The sequence below is a fragment of the Monodon monoceros genome, unplaced genomic scaffold, assembly GCF_005190385.1.
Source record: "Monodon monoceros isolate NGI ecotype Baffin Bay Population unplaced genomic scaffold, NGI_Narwhal_1 Super_Scaffold_21, whole genome shotgun sequence".
In the NCBI taxonomy this organism is placed as follows: Eukaryota; Metazoa; Chordata; class Mammalia; order Artiodactyla; family Monodontidae; genus Monodon; species Monodon monoceros.
Genome location: NW_021703778.1, coordinates 90,814,205 through 90,834,539, shown reverse-complemented (window position 1 = coordinate 90,834,539; position 20,335 = coordinate 90,814,205). Strand labels below are relative to the sequence as shown.

Here is a 20,335-nt window from a genome sequence, read left to right as displayed (position 1 = left end):
CGGGAACCACTCGCTCACCTCCCGCCCCATTCCCCCTGGCCCTCCCCCTGTCCTCCCACTGCTGGGGTCTCGGCCTGTATCCACGCGATTGCGGAGAACTGGTCACCTCGGCACGCGCTGAGCTGGGGGACCCAGGGGCTGAGAGCGGCACAGAGGGGCGGGGACCTGTGCCTGACTGGCTGGCTGGGAGGGGGGAAGGCGGGGGCGGAGGCCCCCTCCGGGCGGTGCTGGGGCTGTAGCAGCTAGAGGCCCGAGGGGAGGGGAGAGTGACCACGAGTCTGAGTGACAGGCGGGTGAAGAGAGGAGCCAATATATATAAGGAAAGCTCCCGAGAGCGCAGGTTTCAGTAGCGGCGCTGAGCGCAGGCTGGGAACGCGAGGCCAAGAGCTGCAGCTCAAGCCGCCTCAGTGCAGTGTACCCGGACACTAGCCTGCTTACAGCCCCAGGATTAGTCCGAGGACACGTCCTCAGCGCGGCCGCCACCCAGCCGCCCTCACCTGGATTACCTACCGTGGCAGTTGGAGCGGAGCTAGCGAGAAGGAGAGGCGGGAGGAAAACCCCGAGCGGAGCCTGGCTTTTCAGGGACCCCTCTGGCGGTTGGACGCGCGGGAAAGGTTCACAACCGGCGGGTGGAGAGAGCGACGCCCCAGGGAATGGCAGCCGCAACCCGTAGCGCCTCTGGCTGGGCGCTACTGCTGCTGGTGGCACTTTGGCAGGAGGTAACATCCCGCGCCCCCTCCGCCCCCTCCCACCGTGCCCTGGGCCTGAGCCCCTGGCGTCCACCGAGCTGACCGCTCTCCTCCTTCCTTCCCTCGGTCCCTGTGCAATAGCGCGCGGCCGGCTCTGGAGTCTTCCAGCTGCAGCTGCAGGAGTTTGCCAACGAGCGCGGCGTACTCGCCAGCGGGCGGCCGTGCGAACCCGGCTGCCGGACCTTCTTCCGCGTCTGCCTTAAGCACTTCCAGGCGGTCTTCTCACCCGGGCCCTGCACCTTCGGCAGCGTCTCCACGCCTGTGCTGGGCACCAACTCCTTCGCCGTCGGCGACGACAGTAGCGGCGGGGGACGCAACCCTCTCCAACTGCCCTTCAATTTCACCTGGCCGGTGAGCACAGCCTGGGCGCCCTGGGAGGTCACGAAAGCCGAGAGAAGGGGTTTCCCTGGGACCAAAGCCTTCTCCCTAGATTGCCTCGCTCCCCTCCAATAAAAGGGGGGGCACTCTCTTCTGATCCTTCTTTCCGACTCTCTCCTGGGACCTCACCCTCCTTTACGCTCTCACCAGTCTCTCTCTTCCCCGTTCTACGCTCCATCTTCTCCCAGCGCTAGGGATACGATTTTCATCACCTACAACCCCGGGGCGTGCTCCATCTCAGAAAGACTCCCGCGTACATTCCCTCATCCCTCAACTCTCCTCCTACCCGGGGTTCTCTCGCCTTCCTAGCTCGCGCGCGATGCTGAGTGCAGACCCGTTACATAGACCCGGGCGCAGTAACTGTATCCTGCAATTAGATTAATTAAACCGGCTGCCGAAAGGCACCCCCACCATCCCCTGTTCATCTCGCTCTCTCTGTCTTTCCCCGCCCCCTCCTTTCCGTTCCCAGGGTACCTTCTCACTCATCATTGAAGCTTGGCACGCGCCAGGAGACGACCTGCGGCCAGGTGAGTAGCTCGCTCCGCGGCCACAGGGGGGCGACACGGCGCAGCGCCGAAAGAGTTAATCTGTAATAGGCGGAGGAAGTGCGGGGTGGGGGCGTGGGGGGCAGGACGCTTAGCTAGGCCGGGAGCTGCGCCCCGCGCTGGACGCTCGGATTCCGCCCGCTGCCTGGACTCTGAGCACAATTGCGTTTCCTGCGGGTTATTTTTGGCGTGGGAACGCGGGGAGCACGGCGGTGAGAAAGGCCGAAGCTGCCAGCGCCGCTGACGGGCCCCTTCCTGTATTTTACACCTTTCTCGAATTCCGCTCCTTTGGAAAGGGAATAATGGCTTTGGGATGTTGTTCTGACACAGAGGAAAAGGATATTTCAGCAGCACAACAATTCTCACTTTGCAAAGGAAAAAGAAAAGCATTACCCATCTCTGAGGGCAGAACCCCTGAATGGGCACCAGAGGACCCCTTGCTCCCAGGGTCCTCAAAGGCCTGGAGAGCTTTTCTTTTTCTTTTTTCTCCCCCCCCCCACCCCGCATTTTGACCTCTTTTCCTCTTTCCCCTGCCTATCTGCCTCCAGAACATTGGGATATCTTAACATCCTTCTATTGTCCCCTTTTTGAATGGTATCAGGCCCTCTGCACATGCACACACACAGCAGCTAAGCAGTGGGACACTTGGGTTCCTCTGGCCTGCGTTTGCTGGCAGGTGGGGTCATCTGGACAACTGGTTTGATCCAGCGGTTGCTGGCACTCTTGGGGACTGGCTGCCCTTCCTTGACCTGGCCCTCTGCCCCTTCAGAGGCCTTGCCACCAGACGCGCTCATCAGCAAGATCACCATCCAGGGCTCCCTAGCTGTGGGCCAGAACTGGTTACCGGATGAGCAGACCAGCCCTCTCACAAGGCTGCGCTACTCTTACCGGGTCATCTGCAGTGACAACTACTATGGGGACAGCTGCTCACGGCTATGCAAGAAGCGCAATGACCACTTCGGCCACTACGTGTGCCAGCCAGATGGCAGCCTGTCCTGCCTGCCCGGCTGGACTGGGGAGTACTGCGAACAGCGTAAGCAGCCAAGCTCCCACCTGCCTGGAGGGGGGTCCCCGGAACAAACACAGTGGCATCTTTTCGGCTGCAGCCTGCCTCCCTTGGAGAGCGGGTCTGGGCTGTCCACTAACTGGGCCTCAGTAACAGCTGGGGATGCTTAGGATGGGCTTGGACTCTGCCCTCCCTCTTCTCAGTGCTCCTCCCCATGGTGCTAAAGCCCACAAAGACCCCAGAATTGCATTCCATCCAGCCTGGATTCTCCTTCCCTGTGCCATCATTTCTCTTTAAGACATCCATGGCTCCTCTGGGAAGCCAGGAGTGGGAAGTGAGCCCAGGAGAGCTGGGGGGCACCCCCAGGGCCAGGAGAGGGAGAGTGGGACTTCAGAGTCATTGTCATCCCACCCTCACCCAGTGCCGCTTTCTCTCCTCAGCTGTCTGTCTTTCGGGCTGTCATGAACAGAATGGCTACTGCAGCAAGCCAGCAGAGTGCATGTGAGTAGTGGACAGGAAGCGGTGACGGGGGGAGCCGTCCCCTGTCCAGGCCCTCACCTCACCCTCAGCTTCTCTTTTGTTCTACAGCTGCCGCCCAGGCTGGCAGGGCCGCCTGTGCAACGAATGCATCCCCCACAACGGCTGTCGCCATGGCACCTGCAGCACCCCCTGGCAATGCACTTGTGATGAGGGGTGGGGAGGCCTATTCTGTGACCAAGGTGAGTCAGGGCAAAGAGAGGGGACGGAGAGCTGGGCAGGGCATGGGAACCAGAGTTGTCACCTGGACCCTTCCTACTCGATGACTGCTGAGTCAGCTTTCCCATTATCCTTCAAGGAGCTTGGGACTGTAAGGATCTTAACAACTGGCTTAGAACGAGATGGTGGGTCCTTCTTCCTTAGGTGCTGGGGAGGAAGGGTGGCTGGAGAAGCCAGGAGGGTAACAAGTTGGCAGCCTGAAGGTTGCACTCATAAATTCCAGCAAGGCCAGAGAGAGGGATGCCGGGCTCAGTTCCTCTTTCTACCTTGTAGTTACCTATTAACCCCCTAAGTGTTTGCTTACCTACCAGAGCTGTTTGAGCAGCTCTCCCCTAAACAGCTGTCTGGTGGGGTGTGCCCACTGGCTGCCCTGAGGCTGTGGGTGAGCTGGGCCTCTGGGCGGAGTGACATCTAACCGCCTTCTCGGTGGGGCAGAAACGGCCTCCCTTGTTTCCCCCAGTAGCACTTGACAGGCAGCTGCCCAAGCCCACACTGTCTTCCTGGTGTTCAGGGGGCTGGTCACTCTTCTGGCTGCACTGGGGTCTGCCAGCCCCAATGATGGGGGATGGGGCCTTTTTTCCTTCATCCTCATAGCCAGCTGCAGCACGTGCCTCCCATTTTCAGGGTCAAATGGGGTGGCTGCTGCCATGGAGACACCAGCACAGGCCTGGGTAGGGTGGGCAGGACGCTTGCCAGGATAGAAAGGACTTGCCTGGGCCCTGACTTGCTGGCAACAAGGGGCTTGGAATTCAGCCCCTGTATTCTTCGTATGTGTGTGTGTGTGTCACTTTCTACCCCACTGCAATCCCCCCAAACACACACACACACACACACACACACACACACACACACACACCTGGTTCCTGCCCTTTCTCTTTCCTCTCCCCACATTTGCTCCCAGGTGACACAGTCATATACTCATCTTATTCAAACAGAGCCCTTACAGTCCCTGTATTTGCTCTGTCTGGTTTTCCCTCCCTGTCCTTCCCAAATAAGAAAACAAATACTTATATTTCAAAACACCCTCGTAACGCATTTCGCTTTAAAAAACGCCTGGCAACCACTTATCGTGGCTCTCGCCTCCCCTCTACTCTTTCCACCTGTTAAAATTGTAGCCCGTTTCCAGGCTTACCTCAGCTGCCCCTCCTCCACGAGGCCTTTTCTGACTTCCTCCTCAACATGTGGTCTTGCTGTGCCTCCTCTTTTTACCTTTATTCTCCCCTGGGTGCAGTGCTTGTGAGCTTACCTTTGGGCAGTTAACTGTGTCCAACTGTGTTTTTTCAACTTTGATTGATGGTACGCCTCAGATGTGGTTCTAGGTGCTTCAATATACCCGATTTCACTGGGGGAAGAGGAAGGGTATTTGGGCCCAGAAGACTTTGAGTTGAACCCTCTGGGCCAAACATGGACAGTGAACTTGCACCCCCAGGAGCCTGGAGGTTGGGACCACTCTTTGGCTCTGCTCAGCCGGTCGGTTCCTGTCTCCGCAGATCTCAACTACTGCACCCATCATTCCCCGTGCAAGAATGGGGCGACGTGCTCCAACAGTGGGCAGCGGAGCTATACCTGCACCTGTCGCCCAGGCTACACTGGCGTGGACTGTGAGCTGGAGCTCAGCGAGTGTGACAGCAACCCCTGTCGCAATGGAGGCAGCTGTAAGGTGAGGCCTAGGCCAACGCAGGAAGGCAGAGTTCTGGCCAGGCGACGCCCAGGCATCCCCTCCCCAGGCGGCCAGTGGATGTGCACCCGTGGGCAGGCATTGTGGGCAGGTGGGGCCTAGCCCCCCGCCAGGAATCCCTGCCCCCAAGGGTCTGACTTTGGCCCCTTTCTGCTCTCTTTCCAGGACCAGGAGGACAGCTACCGCTGCCTGTGTCCCCCGGGCTACTATGGCCTGCACTGCGAACACAGCACCTTGAGTTGTGCCGACTCTCCCTGCTTCAATGGGGGCTCCTGTCGGGAGCGCAACCAGGGGACCAGCTATGCCTGTGAATGTCCCCCCAACTTCACTGGCTCCAACTGCGAGAAGAAAGTGGACAGGTGTACCAGCAATCCGTGTGCCAATGGTGCGTCCTGTTGCCTTGCTAACCTGGTGGACTGGCCCTGGGGCCAAGAGAACTTTCTGGTGAGGGAGGGTCAAGAGAGGGGAGAGGCCTTGTCTGTCACTCTGGGCAGGCTGAGACGGATCCCCATCTGCTCCGGATGGTGAAGAGCTTGCTTGATCATCTGGGTGGCTTTGGAAGAGGAGCAGGTTAGCAGTGGGTGCAGGCCTTTGGAGATGGAGCAGTATGCACCCTGCCTGGCTTCCATTCCTATTCCCATGTCCTGACCTGGCTGGGGCAGCCTCTGACCGTCCCCAGGAAGTCCTGGGCTAGAGAGAGGGACCTTGGAGGCCTCGTGTCCCTCCTTGAAAGAGGCTAGCACGGTGAGGGCCCTGCTCCTGGAGGCCTCACCTCTCCCCACGGCTACAGTGAGCCTGGCACAGCATAAGGCGCCTGGAATGTTCAGCATTTTAGGGGGCACCAAGCATGTTGGTTATCTTTGTCTCCTTGGCCTTCTGGTGACCCTCTGTGAGGCAGGCAGACAGCACCGTGCAGGAGAGAAGCCTTAGGAGCTGCAGAGGGATTGGAAGGGCTGAGATGGAATCTGCTCTCTGGCTAATCACTTAGTTAACTCCCTGGAGCCAGTTTCTTCATCACTGAATGGGAAAATATAGAACCCGTCCTCTGTCTTTCATGTGGTGAAGATTAAATGAAACAATAATAGATCTATCTGAGCATTTACTGTACACCAGGCATGTGCTCCTGCCTTCATGCATCACCTTACCTAACCTTCAGAGATCTCCTGTAGAGAAGACAGCATTCTACTCCAATTTAACAACTGAGGAAATGAGGCTTAGAAATAAAGCAACGGGTGCCAAATCCGCAGCTAGAGAGAGACAGCTGAGATTCAAACCCAAGCATACCTGTTCGATTCTACTGTAAAGCTCTGTAAGATGCTGGTAGTTCTTATACACGAGCCCACTGAGGCGTAGAGGACCAGGCTCGCCGTCAACTGCAGGTCTCCTGACTCTTTGTGCAGAGCTCTTTGTAATGGGATCTGTGAATGCTGGCCGAGTTCCTGGATGACCTTGGTTCCCGGGATGGGGCACCCTCTGCACCGGGGGTGGGGTGGGGGCGGGGGTGGGGTCCAAGGAGGTTGCTGACTTGTGGCCCATGTGTACCCACAGGGGGCCAGTGCCTGAACCGAGGTCCAAACCGCATGTGCCGCTGCCGTCCTGGATTCACAGGTGCCCACTGTGAAATCCACATCAGCGACTGTGCTCGCAGCCCTTGTGTCCACGGCGGCACTTGCCGCAACCTGGAGAACGGGTTCGCGTGCACCTGCCCTGCTGGCTTCTCTGGCCGGCGCTGCGAGGTGCGGATGCCCACCGACGCCTGTGCCTCGGGACCCTGCTTCAACGGGGCCACCTGCTACGCCGGCCTCCCCCCGGACAACTTCGTCTGCAACTGCCCCTACGGCTTTGTGGGCAGCCGCTGCGAGTTCCCCATGAGCATGCCCCCCAGCTTCCCCTGGGTGGCCGTCTCCCTGGGCGTGGGACTGGTGGTGCTGCTGGTGCTACTGTGCATGGTGGCAGTGGCGGTGCGGCAGCTGCGGCTCAGGCGGCCCGACGACGGCAGCAGGGAGGCCATGAACAACCTGTCGGACTTCCAGAAGGACAACCTGATCCCCGCCGCCCAGCTCAAGAACACAAACCAGAAGAAGGAGCTGGAAGTGGACTGTGGCCTGGACAAGTCCAACTGTGGCAAACAACAGAACCACACATTGGACTATAATCTGGCCCCAGGACCCCTGGGGCGGGGGATCCTGCCCGGGAAGTATCCCCACAGTGACAAGAGCTTAGGGGAGAAGGCGCCACTGCGGATACACAGGTGAGCAGCACCCAGAGGCCCAGGGCTCACCAGGGACCCCCTCACGGTACTGCCTGGGCTCCCCCAGGACAGGTGGGAGGCTAGCACCAGGCCCTTGACTGCTCTTAAGCCAACAGGGGCTCTTGCTGCTGATAGGAGGATGCTCCGATAAGATTTCTGCCAGGCTCCCTTTGTCCCTCCTTCCCATTCACTCATTCATTCATTCACAAATGTCAAGTGTCCACACTGTGTCACTTGTGACCCCCATCTTCCCACGGCATGGCTTGCCTCCGGTGGCAAACTGGCCTTTTCCAGGCCTGAGACCCTCTGGGAAGGTTGGGGTCCTGTGGCTCTCTTAAGGCCTGTAGCTAACTGCCCGCCAGGCTAGCACTGGGCATCCCTAGTCCCCGTGTCTTCTCCCAGAGTCACCTCTGCCAGTTCCCTTTGGCTCTCCGGGGTCCAGGTTAGCGCCCCACCTCCCTCCAGCCCTCTCTTCATCTCTCCCTCACCGGCCTGTCTTGTGTTCCCTCAGTGAAAGGCCAGAGTGTCGGATATCAGCGATATGCTCCCCCAGGGACTCCATGTACCAGTCTGTGTGTTTGATATCAGAAGAGAGGAACGAATGTGTCATTGCCACAGAGGTGAGTGCTAGGCTGTCCTTCCCTTCTAGCATGTTCCCTCCTGCCTTTAGGGGGTGAGAAAGTGGTCCAGTTACTCTTGACCTTAGGGGCCGCTCCTGAAGGGTGGGTCGGAACCCCTCCTTGGCAGGCTGGGTTCAGTGGCTCTCGGATCCCTGCTGGCCTCGTTGCCACAGAGGGTGTGAAACAGGAGCCGTGGTGGTGAGCCAGCCCCGTCTCTTCCTGCTGTGTTAGTGCTGGGCTGGGCGGCCATGGCACCCGGCCAGCTCCCAGGCGCTGCTTCCCAGCTGCTGGTGCGTGAGGGTGGTTGCCTTGTGCCCCTCCTGCCCCTGCTCACTGGCTTCCTTCACTGGCCCACCTCATGAGCACTGTCTTCCAGGCATGTGTATGTGTTGGGGCAGAAGACTGGGAGGGCTTTCCCACCTCCTCTTCACCCCACCTGCCTCACTGGCTTCTCTCAGGGAGTCCCAGGGCAGCCATGGAGGGAGTGCTTGTACCCCAGGGTAACCCACTTTCGTGCTCTCCACATGCTCCCCAGGTATAAAGCAGGAGCCTCCCCAGGACATCCCAGCTTTGCCCCAGCAGCTGGACCTTCCTTCTGCATTGTTTACATTGCATCCTGGATGGGACATTTTTTAATATGCAACGTGCTGCTCTCAGGAGGAAGAGGGATTGGCGTGAACTGGACAGACTGTGAACTTGCCAAGAGATGCAGTACCCTTCCACATCTTTGGGTGTCTGTCTGGCATCAGATTGGCAGCCACGCCAGCCAGGGGAACAGAGGAGAGGAGAGGTGCCACTTGGACCCGTCCTGCCAGCAGTGGCCTTCAGAGGGCTCCTTTGGGGCTCTGGCCTATTTTCCAGAGAGAGTGGCAGTGGCCCCGTGGGGCCCGGAGCTGCTGTGGCCTCCACTGGCATCTGTGTTTCCAAAAGTGCCTTGGCCCAGGCTCCATGGCGACAGCTGGGTCCAAATCAGAGAGGAGGGAGGAGGCCAGTAAGGGCAGGGCCGTCTGTGGGCCAGGAAACCATCTGGTTCAGCTCTTGGCAGGAGTGTCCCTGCAGGTGAGGTGAGCGCCCTGAGAGGAGCGGGAGAAGCATTTTCTGCCCGTGCCTCCAGCCGCTGCACGTGGGCCTCGCTCCTAACACCATCCCTGCCTCTCCCTGGCCCAGGCTCTCTGGGGAAGGATACTGGTAAGCCTTACCTGGCTTCCACAGCCTCTGGCCCTGGGTGCCTTGGGCTCCTGTGAGCAGATAGGTGGAGGGCCTGCCCCTCTTCCCAGCCAGAGGCAACAGGCCTAACTGGGGAGCTCAGGGCAGTGATGATGGAAATTCCAGTGAGGGAGAAATTGGGTGCTGTCGCCACCTAGGACCTTTCGTCCCTCAAGCCCATTCCTAAGGCCTCGAGCCTGGGCTCTGCCCACACCCACTACTGCCCCCAGACTACCCTTGAAGCCGATCTTCAGAAATCAATAATATGAGTTTTTATTTTGTTTTTTTTTTGTAGTTTATTTTGGAGTCTAGTATTTCGATAATTTAAGAATCAGAAGCACTGACCTTTCTACATTTTATAACATTATTTTGTATATAATGTGTATTTATAATATGGAACAGATGTGTACAGGAGTTTAGTACTTCTTGGGTCCTGTCTTTGTGATGGCAGAGTGGGAATCCTTCTGACTCCCCTTCTCATATTGCTGCCGGCTGCCCCCCACACCCCTGGCACCTGGGAGCACTTGGACTTGGCCTACTGTGCTCTAGGCCCTTGTCCTCTTCTAGTTCTTGGGGAACCTGGCCTCACCCATTTAGTCCCCAGCCTGGGCCAGCCTCCTCTGTCTTATGGCTTGAGGTTGGCTGCAGCCCCCCTTCCCCCTCATTCTCCCACCATTCCTTGGGGGTTATGCCCCCTTAACCTGAATCTATCCCGCTTTTCTCCCTTCAAGTTTGAAAAAGCTTACGGACACCCTAGTCAGCCTGGGGGATACAGGAATTTGGGGGAAGGAGACAAACCTGCCTGTTTTCCTCTTTTCAAAAGGATTCTCTTGTCAGAGAGCAGGGTCTCTGACCATGATGACATCTGGGTTCTTCCTCCTGCTATTGCAGGGTTTTAGATGGACTGGCACCCTGCTCATTTTTAAGCCCCAGCAGGGCACTGGTCTTTGTGCCAGGGGGATCTGCCTCGGGTCTGTCCTCCTTGCAGCTGGGCAAGAGAGCTGGCTCTGGGCGCCTGGTCTGCCTGGAGCTGCTAGAGTTGATTGAAGACTGTAGAGAGGGGAGGAGGAAGAAGAGGGAGGCTTCCCTGAGCCCGGGTTTCTCTGGCTGAGGCACTACTGAGAGAGTTTCCAGTCTCTACTTCATGGCTAGCTTCCTCTAAGGCGTAAGATGGTCCCTAGGGTGCCACAGTCTTCTCTCTACAGCCACAAAAATACTCCATGGAGAGCAAGTGATGAAAGAATGAGCCATCGACAGAAAGCTGAGCAGATGCTCCCAGCTCTCAGCCCATCCAGTAAAGCAAAACAGACCCAGCAGATGCCCCCAGTGGAGTCCAAGTATATGCAGCACTACTTGCCTCCCTTTTCCTTTCTCCCTGACACATAGAGCATGCCCGCCCCTAATCTGGGTGCTTATGCCAGAGACAAGGGAGCAAGAGGCCTAGGCTCATCCACACTCACCCAAGTGCACACGTTCCACGCCTCACCCATTGCTCCCTGTTCCCCTCACTGCACACACTGGGTATCAAACAGGAAAGCATTCAGGGAACCGTTCCCACAGCCTGAGCCGGCAGCAGGGGGAAGAACAACACGACCTCACTCTTCCTGCCCAAAATGAAACAGGAAAGCAGCTCCCGGGCCCTGGGGGGGCGGGGGAAACTGGGCTGGGACACGAAGGCGAGATGACGAGGCTCCCATGTAGGGGACAGGTAGGACACCCGCGGGCCTGCACGTCCACACCACCAGGCTGTGCTGGGCTACACAGGCTACCAGCTCCTCAGAGAAGAGAGCTCTGGAGGGGAGCTGGCTGGCTAAACCCACTCACCGGCTCTGATACCACGCCAGCTTTCTGGGAAAAGAGGGGATCCCTTCATGGACTTGGTCTGGGCAGCTCCAACCTGTAGCTTGTGCCAGGTTCCACCTCTAGTGACATGCAAAAGCTGCGCCAGGCACTTGGGGTGTGAACAGGCCACAGTGGAAGCCCTTCTCTCTCCAGGATTTCCAGGTCACTCCCTGAGGGTCCTGCCCCTTCTCATAGGTAAGGTACCCAAGACTTTCCTGATGGAGTGTGCAGGTGTACAGGAGAGGTCCTAGGCTTGGCAGAAACAAGGCCAGATGATAGCTCTAGACTCACTGTGAAGTGCTCTCCCTGGCTTAGCAAATACCCATGTTTAATCTGCACTGGTATTTCATAAGACAATTCAGAGCATAGCAGTTCCTTAGCCTGGAAGCAGTGTCCTGTCTAAAGGACAAGTCTGACCCCACGGTGACCGCCAGCTCTGAGGACAGCTGCATTTCCAGAGCCCACTGGCTGGTAACCACCTGGATATCACTGTGGGGCGTCAGGCAGGGAGAGGCTGTGAAGAATGCCTTTATGCTGCTGGCTCAGCTAGCGGTCCCTCTCCTGACTCAGGGCCAGACTGGTCAGGGGATAGAAGAAAAAGGACAGTGGTTCCTACCTCCCCCCATCCCGGGCTAGATAAGGCCACTAGGTCACTAAACTCAGGTCGCGCGGACGCTCCACCTCTCACGGGGACCCACAGGGCTCTCCCCTCCTTGACGCTTTCCCCGCCTCTCCCCGCGGGTCCGCAGTTTGGCAACCCAGCCCTCCACCCCACGTGGCCCGCCGCATTCCGGGAAGGGATGGAAGTGATTCACTCAGGGAACTGTGAGTGTCCCTTCCCGGGGAGAGGATGCGCCTGGGAGGTCCCAGCGGCCTCCCTCAGGCGGCCGCGCCCTCCCTCGCGCCCAGGGCGCACGGCACGGCCGGATCCCGGCGGGCCTGGAACCCCCAGCGGCGGCGGAAGAGGCAAGTGCGACGCGCTGGCCCGGGTCAGCCCTCCACCTGCCGTCGCCCCGGAGGTCCCGCGGCTCCCCGCCCCCACCCCCACCCCCGCCGAGCTCTTTGTTACAGCCCGACTTCCTGTTTGCGGCCTCCCGACCCCGGCTCACTTCCCGGGCCGGGAAGCCGCCGAAGGCCGCGAGTTTCTCGGAGGCTCCGCGCCCGCTCGGCTCCTCCTCCTGCAGCCCCGAATCCCACCCCCGGCCTGGGAGCCCGCGTCGGGCCGCTGTCGCGGGAAGCCGGCGTAGCTGGCGGGACAGCGGGCGGGACCGCCCGGGCCCCGTTGCCCAGCACTAGGGGGCGCTGCGCGGCCGCGGGGCTGCTCCCGGACCGGAGCCGCCGTCACCCCGCAAGGCACGGGGTCAGCCCTTCTTGGCCCTGGGGGCCACCGGGACGATTCGGAGAGGGAGCAGCCGGATGCGAGTTCAGTGATAGACTTTGTCGCGCAGAGCTCTCTCCGGCCCCCGGGCCCCTAAGCAGAGGGAGTATACTGGAGAAAGCTCAGAGCGATGCTTTCCCCTAAATATGTTAGAGGATGTCCAGAGAAGCGGCCCATTACCAAACTCCGGGCTGTCGGTGCAGCCAGCGCCCTCCCCACATCGCGGTCCTCTGCGCCCTCTCATCCCAGCCCTCACCTTGAATGGAAGGGAACCGGGTTTGAGTTGGGAGGCTGAAGCTCCCTTCCAGCACCACCTCTCATTGCTAGGTGACCTGGGACAAGTCCATCCATTTCTCCATTCTTTTCGCACTGATTGAGCACCTTTTATTATGTCAGGCATTGGCGATGAAACATGGTCTCTGCCCAAGGAAGCTGGCCGTCTAGTTAATTATCTTTAACCTCTCAGAGGATCATAATACTTCTTGCATATTACTATGAGGTTGAAATGAGTTAGTGTATGAAAAACAGTTTGTGAGCAACGAGTCCCCCCCACAGGTTGTTTAATCCTTATATTTATGCCAGCAAACCACTTTCGGGAGCTTTCACAGTCCAGCTCACAAGATGGGGGTGGGCTAGAGAGGAGCTTGGAGTCTGGCCGGATAGTCCCAGCAGTAGCCCTAGGACCAAGAAGGCAGCTGAGATGCCGGCATGCCTCCACCCTTTCTTCTCTTTGTGTCCCTGTCTTTAAGGAGCACCACTTGTCTAGGTCAACCTCCTCTGATGTGGGGAGTAGTGGAAGGGAGACCCAGGCTGTGGGAAGTGACAGCAGGACCCCAAGTCCTCAAGAGTCCCCATCCCCTTGGAGATCTGCCACAAGTGGCTTTTGGCCCTAGTGGGCTCAGCACGTTCCCTTCATCCCCAAAGACCCTCTCAGGCCATGATGCAGGGTCCAAAAACAGCCAGCTGCGGCTACAGTCAGACACAGGGTAACTAGCATCTCAGGAGTCTGGATTTAGCAACAGGTCGGCTCCGGGCCCAAGGCTGTCCTGTGTCATGGCACCCCCTGCAGGGCAGAGCCAAAGCCCTGCCAGGCATGGCCAGCTGTCTATCTCCAGTGATCCCTCCTCCTGACTCAGGTTGGAGGCAAAGAAGGCCCTGGGGGTAGGCAGACAGGTGCGTGCCCCTGCACCTGTCGGAGGATTGTTTTCCCTTTCCCACAGGGGCAGATGTCTGGGCCAGGCCCGTCCTACTATGCCTGGACTGTTCAGTTTCACCTCCACCAGTGACTCCCTTCACTCGGGGCGTCCTCTTCTAACTCTCTGATAAAAAAGATCCAAAAGGTTCTGGGATCTGCCCATTTGCAGTAGGCCCCCGGGGGTGGTGTCCTAGTTGCTGTCATTTAAGGGGCTTTACCTCCTTGGCTCTCAGAGTCTGCCTCCACAGTCAGGCCCATTTTGTGCAGTCATACTTCTCCACATGGGCTGTTTTTCTAGGTTCTCTTCTAAAGCCAGGTCCTACCACACTCCAGCATTTCTGTGGGGTCTGATGTTCGACTTTGACTCCATGGGTCTCCCCTCTGTGCAGCCCTGTCACTCCACTGAAGTGCCCCCCACTGCAGTTCTCAGCCCTGAGCCAGCCACTTCCTGCCCCCACAGACTACGCCTTTCTTTCTCCCTGGAATTGGGAGAGGGGCTCCACCATCACAATGCTCTGTTGGAGCCCTGGCCCCTCGCCTTCCAGGACCAGGCCTGAGGTCAGGGCACCCTATCAGCTGTGTCTTCCTCCCTCCTCGGCAACTAGAAATGGGCAAGGAGCCAGATTTTCCCACTATCCCATGCACCCCTCTGCCAGGACGTGAGTGAACCCTTACAGCCCCTGCTTTTGTGGGCGGGGGACCAAGTAGTCTTCCCCTGCTTGGCTCTGGATTCAGTTGGCATAACCAGCAGAGCAGCTGTCTTCTCTTCTCTCCCTCTTCTGAGGTGGACTGTATCAAGGCATTCAGCTACTCCTTCCCATACTTTTGCCAGAGCATTGGTGAGACCTATGTCCCTTTTGCACATGGGCCAAGGACCTGAGGATACATTTATTTCTCAGTGGTTTGCAGGAGATATAACTCCTCATAGATGGGGATTGTTTTATTTATTTGTTTGTTTATTTTAGCAATCCCCCCAAGCATACAAAGAAAATCCCTCTCTTTGCTCAAGCAACTCTTCTACTAATAGTGTGCTCGGATTTCTTTACACTAACAATGAAATATCAGAAAGGGAAAGTTAAAAAAAAATCCTCTTTAAAATTGTGTCAAAAAAATACCTAGGAATTGAATTTCCCTGGTGGTGCAGTGGTTAAGAATCTGCCTGCCAACGCAGGGGATACAGGTTCGAGCCCTGGTCTGGGAAGATCCCACATGCCACAGAACAACTAAGCCCGTGCGCCACAACTAACTGAGCCTGTGACCTATAGCCCGTGTGCCACTACTACTGAAGCCCATGCACCTACAGCCCGTGCTCCGCAGCAAGAGAAGCCATCGCAGTGAGAAGTTCACGCACTGCAACAAAGAGTAGCCCCTGCTCGCCACAACTAGAGAAAGCCTGCGCGCAACAACGAAGACCCAACATAGCCATAAATAAATAAATATAAGGTACTTAAAAAAAAAACCTAGGAATAAACTTAACTAAGGAGGTGAAAGACCTATATGCTGAAAACTATAAAACATTGGTAAAGGAAATTGAAGATGATTCAAAGAAATGGAAAGATATCCTGTGCTCTTGGATTGGAAGAATTAATATTGTTAAAATGGCCATACTACCCAAAGCAATCTACAGATTTAATGCGATCCCTATCAAAGTAACATTTTTCACAGAACTAGAACAAGTAATCCTAAAATTTATATGGAATCACAAAAGACCCAGAATTGCCAAAGCCAATCCTGAGGAAAAAAGAACAAAGCTGGAGGCATAACCCTCCCAGACTTCAAACAATACTACAAAGCTACAGTAATCAAAACAGCATGGTTGGGCTTCCCTGGTGGCTCAGTGGTTGAGAGTCCACCTGCCGATGCAGGGGACACGGGTTCGTGCCCCGGTCTGGGAAGATCCCACATGCCGCGGAGGGGCTGGGCCCGTGAGCCATGGCCGCTGAGCCTGCGCGTCCGGAGCCTGTGCTCCGCAACGGGAGAGGCCACAACAGTGAGAGGCCCGTGTACCGCAAAAAAAAAAACAAAACAAAACAAACAGCATTGTTTTGGCACAAAAACAGACATGTAGATCAGTGGAACAGAAAAGAGGGCCCAGAAATAAACCCACACACCTATGGTCAATTAACGTATGACAAAGGAGGCAAGAATATACACTGGAGAAAAGACAGTCTCTTCAATGAGTGGTGTTGGGAAGGCTGGACAACCACATATAAATCAATGAAATTAGGGACTTCCCTGGGGGTCCATTGGTTAAGTATCCGTCTTCCAATGCAGGGGATGCAGGTTCAATCTCTGGTTGGGGAACTAAGATCCCACATGCCATGGAGCAACCAAGCCTGCATGCTCTAGAGCCCATGTGCCATGACTAGAGAGCCCGCATGCCGCAACTACTGAGCCCATGTGCTCTGGAGTCTGTGTGCCACGACTAGAGAGAAGCCCGTGTGCCGCAATGAAGATCCCACAATTAAGACCTGATGCAGCCAAATAAATAAATAAATAAAATTTTAAAAAATCAATGAAATTAGAATACTCCTTCACAGCATATACAAAAATAAACTCAAAATGGTTTAAAGGCCTAAATATAAAACATGACATCATAAAACTAGAAGAGAACATAGACAAAACATTCTCAGACATAAATGATAGCAATATTTTCTTAGATCAAGTCTCCAAAGGCAAAAGAAATAAAAGCAACATAAACAAATGGAACCTAATCAAACTTAAAAGCTTTTGCAGGGACTTCCCTGGTGGCGTAGTGGTTAAGAATCTGCCTGCCAGTGCAGGGGACATGGGTTCGATTCCTGGTCTGGGAATATCCCACATGCCATGGAGCAACTCAGCCCGTGCTCCACAACTACTGAGCCTGTGCTCTAGAGTCCATGAACCACAACTACTGAAGCCTGCATGCCACAACTACTGAAGCCGATGAGCCTAGAGCCCGTGCTCCACAACAAGAGAAGCCACCAAAATGAGAAGCCCACGCACTGCAACGAAGAGTAACCCCTGCTCACCGCAACTAGGGAAAGCCTGTGCACAGCAATGAAGACCCAACACAGCCAAAAAAAAAAAAAATTATAGAAAGCTGTTGCACAGCAAGGGAAACCATCAACAAAACAAAAAGACAACCTATAGAAGGGGAGAATTTGCAAATAGTGCAACTGACAAAGGGTTAATATCCAAAATATACAAACTGCTCATATAACACAATATCAAGAAACCAAATGACCCAAACAATAAATGGGCAGAAGACCTAAATAGACATTTTTCCAAAGAAGATATACAGATGGCCAACAAGCACATGAAAAGATGCTCAACATCACTAATTATTAGAGAAATGCAAATCAAAACCACAATGAGGTATCACCTCACACTGGTCAGAATGGCCATCATCAAAAAGTCTACAAATAAATGCTGGAGAGGGTGTGGAGCAAAGGAAACCCTCCTACACTGTGGGTGGCAATGTAGATTGGTGCAGCCACTATGGAAAACAGTGTGGAAGTTCCTTAAAAAACTAAAAATAGAGCTACCATATGATCCAGCAATCCCACTCTTGGGCATATATCTGGACAAAACGAAAACTGTAATTTGAAAGGATACATGCACTCCAATGTTCATAGCAGCTCTATTTATAATAGCTAAGACATGGAAACAACCCAAGTGCCCATCAACAGACAACTGGTTTAAGAAGATGTGAGATATATACATATATATAACACAATGGCATAATAGCCATAAAGAGAATGAAATATTGCCATTTGCAGCAACATGGATGGACCTAGACATTATCATACTAAGTCAGATAGAGAAAGACATATTATATGATATCACTTATATGTGGAATATAACAAATAATATAAATGAATCTATATACAAAACAGAAACAGACTCACAGACATAGAAAACAAACTTATGGTTACCTAAGGGGAAAGAAGAGAAATTAGGAGTATGGGATTAAAAGATACAAACTACTATACATAAAATAGGTAACCAACAAGGATTTACTGTATAGCACAAGGAACTATATTCAGTATCTTGTAATAACCTGTAATGGAAAATAATCTGATATATATATATATATATATATATATATACATAAATAAAACTGAATCACTTTGTTGTACACCTGAAACTAATACAATATTGCAAATTAACTATACTTCAATTAAAAAAATAGTGTGCTCGGGGCACACTATCACCTATTCTGCCTTTTAAAAACTCTCATTTAACATCCTATTTGCTGGTACAATCTGTGAATTGTATGGTAAGAATGGAGGGTGAGAGAGCTGTAGGTTTCCACCACTGAATCAAAAATACTTACCCTGGGGGACTTCCCTGGTGGTCTAGTGGTTAAGAATCTGCCTGCCAATGCAGGGGACGCGGGTTCGATCCCTGGTCCGGGAACTCAGATTCCACATGCTGCCGGGCAACTGAGCCCACATGCAGCAACTACTGAGCCAACTACTCAAGCCACAACTGCAATGAAAGACCCCGCGTGCTGCGACTAAGACCCAATGCAGCCAAAAATAAATAAATAAATATTAAAAAAAGAAATTGAATAAAATGTTTAATACTAAGAAAAAAAATACCCTGGTCGCTTTCCTGACCCACTCAGTTCTTCTGAGCTGTGTCAGACTGAGAGGTCAGGCAAAGGAAAACACGCTCTTCTGTGCATCTCCTCCACTCTCAATCCCCTACCAGCACTACTTCATTTCTGATACCAGACCTGGGGGTTTTCCACACAGCAAACAATTCTGCAACACCAGCTCGGTGTCCTACAATTTAACTCAAGCCTGGCACTGTCTGCCTGGAGATAGCATCAGATCCCACAGATCAATCCCACAAGACTGCCCCCACTTCAGATGCCGGTTGCAAATCCAGGTGTTACCTGTCCTTCTAACTGAATGGCTGTAGATCACAGGTTCCTATGACCCTCTCTTTGGGTTAGATTAATTTGCTAGAGTGGATCACAGAACTCAGGAACACAATTTACTACTAGATTACTTGCTTATTAAAAATGATATAACAAAACCCAAATATATACTTACTCTAAATCACCATATCACCTTAGACCATGGTAATACCCTGGATAAAAAGGAAAGTGAAAATTTTGGAGTAAAAATAATATGGAGCAACACGCATTGAGTGCTCACACATGCCAGGTGCTGGCTAAGGTTTTATTTCCTTCAATCCCCATCAGTACCTACAGAGTAGGTACTGTTATTCCCAATTTGACAGTTAAGAAAACTGAGGACCAGAGACAGGGTACCTGGGGTCACCCAGATGGTATAAGGTGGAACTAGGCTCAAATCTGGACAAGCTGGGCTTAGAGCCCATGTCTGAGAAGGTTTTCATCCCTCTGGAATCAGCAGCTTCATGAAGCAACTTCATCATTTAGCTTAACAAATTCGCATGATCCCCTGGCTCCTAAAATGCACCCTTCCCTTGTTTCAGACAGTGGTTCCCACTAACACCAGGAGTTGATTACAGTGACTGGAATGAGGAGGAGGAACAGATCATAAGGAGATTAGAAGTGACCATCTGAAGGGACAATAGGAAAGATTAATTTGGGAAAGTTTCACAGAAGGAAGACACCATGTGTACATCATGTGCAAATCATGTGCAACTCTGCAAGGTGGAAGTGATACTCTCTCATCACCTCTTGTGAGCTGGTACCTCTGTGGGCATGACATCTGCAGCCCCTCCCTGAGGGGATTTTAGGAGGAAAGATGGGATGGTTGCTGCTGATGTTGGAGAGGAACTGGCTGAGGTGGGTGGTTTACTATCTGGGAGTGTCCCGCTGGGAGGGAACGAGATAGATGTTGGCAAAGATAAGCAAGGAATGGGAACAGGTGAGACAAGTTCCTGGGAAGGTGGCCAAGACCTCAGGGCCAACTTTTGTGCAGATTCCTATTTTGAGAGGGTCAAGGTTGAGCCCTTGTCTCGCAGGATTCCTCCTCCTCTGAACCCCAGGGTGCCCTGGCCTTTTCCAAGAGCTTTACTTCTTCTACCTACCTTTGCAGAGAACCTTCCATGAGCCAGGACTGTGTTGGTTCCCCGGGGCCTTCAAAGATGAAGTCTGCTCTCTGGGAGCTCTCAAGTTCTTGGGAGGTAGGATGTCAAATGCTCATCAACAAGGAGGCTTTGGGGTTGGACTGCCTGCCTTGGGCCCCAGGCTGTACAACTTGCTGCTGTGTCACTGTGGCAGGTTACCTAAATTTCCTTTGTTCCAGTCTGCTCATCTGTGAAATGATATTTACCTCACAAAGCAGCAGAGAAGTTTATAATTAGAATGGATGTAAAAGCACTTAGCAAACTGCCTAGCTCATGGTAAGCACTCGATAAATGTTTCTGTTATAAGCATGAAGTGGGAGGGACAGAAGTGAGGTAAGGGGTCTGGGAGCACAGAGGAAGGAGTGCCTAACTCTGCCTGGAGCAAGAGCTGGTTACTGATGACCTCACTAAAGGAGTTATTTAAACCAGGGGCTTTGGTCTAGTTGGGAGGAAGTCAGAGAATGGGCATCTTGAAGATGTTGCCCAGGTGATTCTGATATGCTATCTGCCCCTGAGCCACCAAGAACCATTAACTACTCTTTAAAAGTAACTCTTTATTGTTAAAAATTACATTTCATAAGCCTTGCAAAATAGAGAAAAGAATCACCATCCCCCAATCCATCTCTCATTAGTATATGATGCCCTGTCTTTTTCCTCATGAATTTTGTTTTTGTTGTTTT

At 54.0% G+C, this 20,335-nt stretch overlaps 1 protein-coding gene across 2 annotated transcripts; it reads left to right on the top strand.

Moving 5' to 3' along the window:
- Positions 1-343: 343 nt before the first annotated feature.
- On the top strand, positions 344-9,603 carry DLL4 (delta like canonical Notch ligand 4). Of its 2 annotated transcripts, XM_029239694.1 has the most exons (11): positions 344-719; positions 831-1,100; positions 1,597-1,654; positions 2,442-2,705; positions 3,119-3,179; positions 3,267-3,397; positions 4,925-5,094; positions 5,278-5,497; positions 6,661-7,363; positions 7,875-7,983; positions 8,519-9,603. In XM_029239694.1, the coding sequence occupies exons 1-11, from the start codon at positions 654-656 to the stop codon at positions 8,522-8,524; spliced, it is 2,058 nt and encodes a 685-aa protein (XP_029095527.1). In that variant the 5' UTR covers positions 344-653; the 3' UTR covers positions 8,525-9,603. The 2 variants fall into 2 exon arrangements, with proteins under 2 accessions (XP_029095527.1, XP_029095526.1); XM_029239693.1 differs by lacking the exon at positions 8,519-9,603 and having other exon boundaries at positions 7,875-8,354.
- The last annotated feature ends 10,732 nt before the right edge of the window (positions 9,604-20,335 follow it).

What these genes read in the sequence shown, in the direction of transcription:
- DLL4 (XM_029239693.1), top strand. Translation starts at nt 654, where the DNA reads ATGGCAGCCGCAACCCGTAGCGCCTCTGGCTGGGCGCTACTGCTGCTG. An exon ending in AGGCCTATTCTGTGACCAAG is followed by an intron (nt 3,398 to 4,924) that starts GTGAGTCAGGGC and finishes CTGTCTCCGCAG; the next exon opens with ATCTCAACTACTGCACCCAT. An exon ending in GCAATGGAGGCAGCTGTAAG is followed by an intron (nt 5,095 to 5,277) that starts GTGAGGCCTAGG and finishes CTCTCTTTCCAG; the next exon opens with GACCAGGAGGACAGCTACCG.